The following is a 5,843-nucleotide window of genomic DNA, read 5'->3' on the forward strand; positions in this document are numbered from 1 at the left end:
CTCGTCGACGTCGTCGTCCGACGACGAGGTGGAGAGCGCAAAGTACTACTGATCGTGAGCGCAAAGGAGAGATCAGATGCAGAGATCGGCGCATCGCAGTCGTGGAGTCGTCGTGTTGCCATGCACGTACAAATATACTTTTATTCGCAGACATCATTGGCGCGCACCGTATGTTGTGTGCCACAACACACCCACCCGCCGCAACATATTCGAGTTGCGGCGGAGTGGGTAGGAGCTGCTGCCATTGTGTGTGTGTCAGAGGCTTGAAGAGGCACTCCCTGGCGCCGGCGTCTCTCTCCCGGAGCCTGGTTTGATTCTCTCTTTCTCTTTCGGTCACCGCCAGCCCTCCCACGCGCTGATGTCCCGGTCGAAGGCCGAGGTGTAGGCAAACATGTAGCCCCTGAAACGAGGGCAGGAATGGGGTGAGCATCTCCACACACGCAGCGCTGGTTGAAAGCGGCCACGCGAGCGCCTGTCAGCCACGGCAGTTACGTTCCACGCGGATAGGTCCTGGTTGAAGGAGCCGGTGGCGGAGAACATAAATGCCATGTCAGTGCAAGAGGAGACGTCCCACGCACCAATGTCCTGGTCAAAGGCGGAAGTGTAGGCAAACATATTGCTCATGTCTCTGCACGCGGACACGTCCCAGGCTCATGTCTCTGCACGCGGACACGTCCCAGGCGGAGACGTCCTGGTTGAAGGAGGAGGCGCGGTAAAACATAAAAGCCATGCTGGTGACAGCAGACGTGTCCCACGCGCCGATGTCCTGGTTAAAGGACGAGGCGCGGTAAAACATGTAGGCCATCGAGGTGCATGCAGACACGTTCCACGCACTGAGGTCCTGGTCAAAGGCTTCGGCGTGCGCAAACGTCCATGACAGGTCCGTTACTGAGGACACATCCCACAGACCGATGGGCAGACCGAAAAGCGTGTCGCATGCTCCGCTCGGCGACAAGCCAACGCATTCGTCGATCGCATCCATGAGAGCTTCTCTGCTCTCGAGAACCTTTGCGCTGCCCCCTCCAACGCCGGTGCTGGTGCTGGCGCCGCCCCCTCCAAAGCGGAAGATGCTCGGGAGTCCACCTGGCAGCTCCTCCGCGCTTGGCACGACGAGCTGCCGCGCGCGAGAGACGGCGAAGGCCACAAAAGTGAGGATTGCGATGACCGAAGAGACGCGCAGGAGCGGGGAGCGAGCTAGGCCGACCGAGGCGATCATCGTTGGGCGATCAAAAACTATCAAAGTTTGTGCAGCTCCAATGAACTCCCACTCGATACCTCCCAAGTCTCAGCCACACAGGTGGCGTTTATTTTTGCTTGGGCGGGTATCATGATGAAATTCTGGAAAAACCTGACCGGCCCCTGCGGTGCCCCTACCTACGGATACCCATCACTGAGCCGACGATGCTATGGGTAGCCCCAGCCAGGGTGGCGCCCACCCCCATACCCTCAGGCACTTGCCTGCGCCCTGGCCGCGCACGCCCGCGCACGCCGCGCACGCCGCGCACGCCCGCGCACGCCGCGCACGCCCGCGCACGCCCGCGCACGCCGCACTACGCGGCACTGCCCAGGTTCCCTCACGCTCAGATTCCCTCACACTCAGATTCCCTCACGCTCAGATTCCGTGCAAGGGGGTGCCGAGGTATGCCGCAGGCCGGGATGGAGTGAGATCTTGCGGGGCAGGGCGTGGGCTAGTGCGCGAGGGCGCAGGCAAGTGCCCGAGGGCATGGGGGTGGGCGCCACCCTGGGGCTACCCGTAGCATTGTCGGCTCAGTGATGGGTATCCTACCTACCTACCTACCTACCCTACTTATGGGAAACTAAAAAAGAATCACTTGTCGTGAAGGTGGGGTACTATACCAACTAAAGTGATGGCTGGTGGTACTCTCCTGCAATCACAGTCCTTCCTGTGACATGGCAGGCCGCCTCGCCCAGGCCACTATCAAGCCCTACAAGCACCAGATCACCCACTTGGGGAAGGGTTGACGTCGTGATTTTCGCCGAAAATTTCTTTTTTTGCTGTGAAAATTCCAGCGTGAAGAGAGGGAAAAACCCGACGGGAGGGCCCAGACCTACCCTACCTACCCCGTCATGATACCCGCCCAAGCAAAAATAAACGCCACCTGAGCCACAAGGACTTTTGACCTACCTACCTACCTACCCTACTTATGGGAAACTAAAAAAGAATCATTTGTCGTGAAGGTGGGGTAGTAAACCAACTAAAGTGATGGGTGGTCGTACTCTCCTGCAACCGCAGTCCTTCCTGTGACATGGCAGGCCACTCTCAAGCCCTACAAGCACCAGATCGCCCAGATGGGGAGGGTTGACGTCGTTCGTCGTGATTTTCGCCGAAAATTTCTTTTTTGAAAATTCCGGCGTGAAGAGAGGGGAAAACCCGACGGGAGGGGCGGGCCTACCTTCGAGAAAAAAATACAGCACGGCGCCCAGACGCGCCGCTCTCTCCAATCGCAGCCCCACCTTCGCCGACCCGCCGCTCCGACCATGGCGACCGCCGTGCTGCCGGCGCCCGCGCCGCTGACCTCGTCGGTCGGGCTGCTCGCGATGCTCGAGGAGAGCGAGACGCAGATCAAGGTGCACGCGCTGCAAAAGCTCGAGCGCGTGGTGCCCGACTTTTGGGCCGAGATCTCCGAGTCCCTTCCCGACATCGAGGCGCTCTACGAGGACGAGGCCTTCCCGCAGCGGCGCCTCGCCGCACTCGTCGCCTCCAAGGTGTACTACTACCTCGGCGAGTACGCGGACGCGCTCGTCTTTGCGCTCGGCGCCGAGACGCTCTTCAATGTTGACGAGGGCTCCGAGTGCATCCCGCCCCGCCCCCCCCCTCTCCTGCCTGCGGCGGCGCGGCGCCGCCCGCCGCTTCGGCTCGGCCGCCCCGCCCCTCCCCATCTCCGCCGCCCGCTCTCGACGCGCGGCAGGTACGTCGACACGCTGCTCGCAAAGGCGATTGACGAGTACTGCAAGCAGCACCAGCAGCGGTACGAGGCGGCCACGGGGTCGCAGGAGGAGGGCGGGTCGAGCACGGCGGCAGAGGCGCCGATCGACCGCCGGCTCATCGACCTCGTCGATCGGATGGTCGAGTCTTCGCTCGAGCGGCGCGCGTACCAGATGGTGATGGGGCTGGCGCTCGAGGCGCGCCGCACCGACCTCATCGAGCGGATCATCCTGCTGTGCGACGCGAAGCCGGGCGAGCTCGAGCACGACGCCTCGACGATCAAGATGCTCGAGTACTGCTTCGGCCTCTTCTCCTCCGCCGTCGTGCCACGCTCCTTCCGCGCCACCCTCATCGCCCTGCTCGTCACCATCTACCGCGGCCTGCCCGCGCCAGAGTACCTCGGCCTCGCGCGCTGCTTGGCGCAGGCGGGCGACGCGGCGGGCGTCGCCGCGATCCTGTCGCAGCTCATCGAGAGCGAGAGCGCCGAGGCGCGCCTCGCCGCCTTCCAGATCTCCTTCGACCTCGTCGACAACTGCACACAGGCCTTTCTCAAGCTCGTCGCCGAGCGGACGAAGGCAAAGCCGCCGCCGCCCGCCGCGGCCGAGCCGTCGGCCGCCGAGGGGGCGGCGGAGGGGGAGGCGGCGGCGGCGGCGCCGCCGCCCGCGGAGGTCGTCGAGCCCGCCGCCTCCAAGGCGCACGCCAACCTCCAGCTCATCCTCTCGGGCGAGGCGTCGATCGGGTGCGCGCCCCGAGCCTCTCTCCACACCGCGGCCCCCCCCTCGCGCCAGCCCACGCCTCCCGCTGCGCGTGCCCTGCGGGCTCTGTGGGCTCTGTGGGCTCTGTGGGCTCTCGCCGCTGCGTCCACACAGCGCCGTCGCGCCGTGACGCCACGTCCGCGCCCGCGACCCTCCCGCGCCCCGCCCGCTGGGCCAGCTCCCTCGTCGGAATATCTCCCCATATCTCCGCATATCTCCGCATATCTCCCCATATCTCGCGCCCCGCCTGCAGGCTGAGCCTCGAGTTCCTCGTCCGCTCAAACAAGACCGACACCCTGATCCTGACCGGGATGAAGAAGGCGGCCGACCAGCGCAACTCGCTCTGCCACTCGGCGATCGTCCTCGCGCACTCGCTCATGAACGCGGGCACCACCGCCGACTCGTTCCTCCGCGACAACCTCGAGTGGCTCTCGCGCGCCACCAACTGGGCAAAGTTCTCCGCGACCGCCACGCTCGGCGTCATCCACCGCGGCCACGTCAAGCAGGCGCTCTCGCTGCTGGCGCCGTACCTGCCGCAGGCGGGCATGTCCGCCTCGCCGTACTCGGAGGGCGGCGCCCTCTTCGCACTCGGCATCATCCACGCGAACCACGGCCACTCCATCCGCGCCTACCTGCTCGACGCGCTGCGCAGCGCCGGCACCAACGAGGTCGTGCAGCATGGCTGCGCGCTGGGGATCGGCATCTCGATGATGGGCTCCGAGGACGAGGACCTCTACGAGGAGCTCAAGGGCGTCCTCTTCAACGACTCGGCCGTCGCGGGCGAGGCGGCCGCCCTCGCGATGGGACTGCTCATGCTCGGCTCGGCGTCGCCAAAGGCGCGGCCTCGAGGGGCCGCCCGCGCAGCGCGACCGCGCGACCGCCTCGCGTCACACGGGGTCCATGCGCCTCAGGCGATTGAGGAGATGCTCGGGTACGCGCACGACACGGCGCACGAGAAGATCATCCGCGGGCTCGCGATCGGCATCGCCCTCTGCATGTACGGGCGCGAGGAGGAGGCGGACCCGCTCGTGACGACGCTGCTGCACGAGCAGGAGCGAGAGCCGCTCGCACACACGCCGCCTCTCGTCACGAGCGCCCCTCTCCTCTGACCACGACCCCTTGCCACTCTCTCCCACCGCCCCTCCCCTCACCGCCCTCCCTCACCGTCCCCGGGCAGGACCCGATCCTGCGCTACGGCGCCATGTACACGATCGCGTTTGCGTTTGCCGCGACCGGCTCCAACGCGGCGCTGCGAAAGTGCCTGCACGTGGCCGTGTCGGACGTGTCGGACGACGTGCGCCGCGCCGCCGTCATCGCCATCGGCTTCGTGCTCGCCAACACGCCCGCGCAGTGCCCGCGCGTCGTCAAGCTGCTCGCCGAGTCGTACAACCCGCACGTGCGGTACGGCTCCGCCTTCGCGGTCGGCATCTCGTGCGCGGGGTCCGGCTCCAAGGAGGCGCTCGAGCTGCTCACGCCCATGCTCTCCGACCCCGTCGACTACGTGCGGCAGGGCGCGCTCCTCGCCTCGTCGATGGTGCTCATGCAGAGCGCAGACCACAAGGCGGACTCGAAGCTCTCGAAGCACCGCGAGGACCTGCGCAAGGTGGTCGGCGACAAGCACGAGGACACGATGACCAAGTTTGGCGCCATCGTCGCCACGGGCCTCCTCGACGCGGGCGGCCGCAACGTGACCATCGGCCTCACCTCGCGCACGGGCAACAAGATCATGCCCGCCATCGTCGGCATGGGCATCTTCTCGCACTTTTGGTTTTGGCACCCGCTCCTCCTCTTCGTCTCGCTCGCCTTCACGCCAACCGCCGCCATCGGCCTCAACGCCGACCTGCGCATGCCGCAGTGGCGCTTCAAGTCGGGCGCGCCGCCCTCCGCCTTCGCCTACCCGCCGCCAACCTCTAACGAGAAGAAGGAGGTCGCGTCGACGGTCGCGACCGCCTCGCTCTCGACGACGGCAAAGGCCGCCAAGATCGACAAGGCGAAGAAGGCGGAGGCCGAGGCGGCGGAGAAGGCCAAGGCGGCGGAGCGCGCCGAGGAGGAGCGGGTCGCCAAGGAGAAGGCGGACCTCGCCGCGCGCGACGCCATGCTGGTGCGGGGCCCGAGCCGCGCCCTGCCCCGCCCCCCCCTCT

At 66.0% G+C, this 5,843-nt stretch overlaps 2 protein-coding genes across 2 annotated transcripts in view; one reads left to right on the forward strand and one right to left on the reverse strand.

Moving 5' to 3' along the window:
• Positions 1–333: 333 nt before the first annotated feature.
• On the reverse strand, positions 334–1,216 carry EMIHUDRAFT_240763 (hypothetical protein; the record flags this gene model as incomplete). The annotated part of the gene is made up of 3 exons (XM_005774293.1): positions 334–400; positions 500–585; positions 674–1,216. 3 exons carry the CDS (start codon positions 1,214–1,216, stop codon positions 334–336), a joined length of 696 nt encoding a protein of 231 aa, XP_005774350.1.
• A 1,232-nt stretch (positions 1,217–2,448) lies between these two features.
• The window catches only part of EMIHUDRAFT_458270 (hypothetical protein), a 4,188-nt gene continuing 793 nt past the window's right edge, over positions 2,449–5,843 (forward strand). The window contains exons 1-5 of the mRNA XM_005774294.1: positions 2,449–2,813; positions 2,931–3,504; positions 3,640–3,686; positions 3,956–4,787; positions 4,880–5,758. Of these exons, the coding sequence (XP_005774351.1) occupies positions 2,500–2,813; positions 2,931–3,504; positions 3,640–3,686; positions 3,956–4,787; positions 4,880–5,758 (2,646 nt within the window). The 5' untranslated portion in view covers positions 2,449–2,499. The remainder of the gene's footprint in view (positions 2,814–2,930; positions 3,505–3,639; positions 3,687–3,955; positions 4,788–4,879; positions 5,759–5,843) is intronic.

This window comes from Emiliania huxleyi (genome assembly GCF_000372725.1).
Source record: "Emiliania huxleyi CCMP1516 unplaced genomic scaffold EMIHUscaffold_315, whole genome shotgun sequence".
In the NCBI taxonomy this organism is placed as follows: Eukaryota; Haptophyta; order Isochrysidales; family Noelaerhabdaceae; genus Emiliania; species Emiliania huxleyi.